Here is a 1,217-nt window from a genome sequence, read left to right on the forward strand (position 1 = left end):
TAGTAATAGTAATAGTAATAGTAATAGTAATAGTAATAGTAATAGTAATAGTAATAGTAATAGTAATAGTAATAGTAATAGTAATAGTAATAGTAATAGTAATACTATTACGTACTATGCGTTATAGTACACCTCTTTCAACTATTCCTTAGCTAATTTCGTCTTATCCGGGTACGATGAGAGTTATAGCAAAATAAGGGGCTAACTTTGTATGTCACGCCATTTCCACCCCCGGACCGGACAAGTCGGTTTGATGGTAGAGATGCGTTATAGTACACCTCTTTCAACTATTCCTTAGGTTATTTCGTCTTGTCCGGCTGTTCCGTCTTGGGGGCTAACTTTGGGGGCTAACTACACTCAAGTGTTTAACTGGGTATTTTGAGAAATATGCGTTTTTTAATAGACTACAAATATATTTTATTTCGTCGTCGTTTTTTAAAATTTTGAAAAAGTAATAGATTAATTTACTTTACTTTACTTTAAAAAACGACGACGAAATAAAATATATTTGTAGTCTATTAAAAACCGCATATTTCTCAAAATACCCAGTTAAACGGAAAAAATTGAGGTATATGCAACAAATGAACAAATATTTAATTTTAGGCAAAATACATTGTATATGATTTTTAATTTTCAGTGTAAATACTCGCAGTACAAACAACAGGATTATTTCCAGCGTATGGACTATGAGGAGTTGTAGCGCAACCATCTACTACTTCTTTATACGACGTTTTAGATTAAATCGGGATGTTATTATCAGAGCCATAAAAACCAGTTAAATTATCAAAGAAGTAGCATTTTTTTTAAATGGAACACAACTTTATAAAGCGTATTAAATTCTATAGGATTTGAGGATACTGACGGTCTTAGATATTGTCTGAGGTTATTTATTTGTGGCAAAGTTTTCGATTTTTTTTCTTCATTTTTTGGGTATTTTGCCACCAGTGAAAACATTTAAAAATTAGTGAAATTAACCCTCGCGCCAAAAGGATTAGTCGATGGATATTTTTATGAAAATTGATTTGTCTAACACTGAAAAAAATACAAAATACAAAAGCATATGACTTTATATTGCACATTTTAAAAAAATTGCCAACGTTTCGAAAATATATCTGTTATCGTCTTCCGCACTTTTTAAATTTTTCGTTTTAGTTACTTTGTTGTTTAAATTTGTTTGCTTTTGTCTGTTTTCATAGCTAGTGATATTTGTTTATTCT

At 30.2% G+C, this 1,217-nt stretch overlaps 1 protein-coding gene across 1 annotated transcript in view; it reads left to right on the forward strand.

Moving 5' to 3' along the window:
• LOC108910672 (achaete-scute homolog 1-like) overlaps positions 1-700 on the forward strand; it is a 10,970-nt gene extending 10,270 nt beyond the window's left edge. Inside the window, exon 3 of the mRNA XM_018715363.1 lies at positions 638-700. Within this exon, the coding sequence (XP_018570879.1) occupies positions 638-700 (63 nt within the window). The remainder of the gene's footprint in view (positions 1-637) is intronic.
• Positions 701-1,217: the final 517 nt, after the last annotated feature.

The sequence above is a fragment of the Anoplophora glabripennis genome, unplaced genomic scaffold (genome assembly GCF_000390285.2).
Source record: "Anoplophora glabripennis isolate ALB-LARVAE unplaced genomic scaffold, Agla_2.0 scaffold608, whole genome shotgun sequence".
Lineage (NCBI taxonomy): Eukaryota > Metazoa > Arthropoda > Insecta > Coleoptera > Cerambycidae > Anoplophora > Anoplophora glabripennis.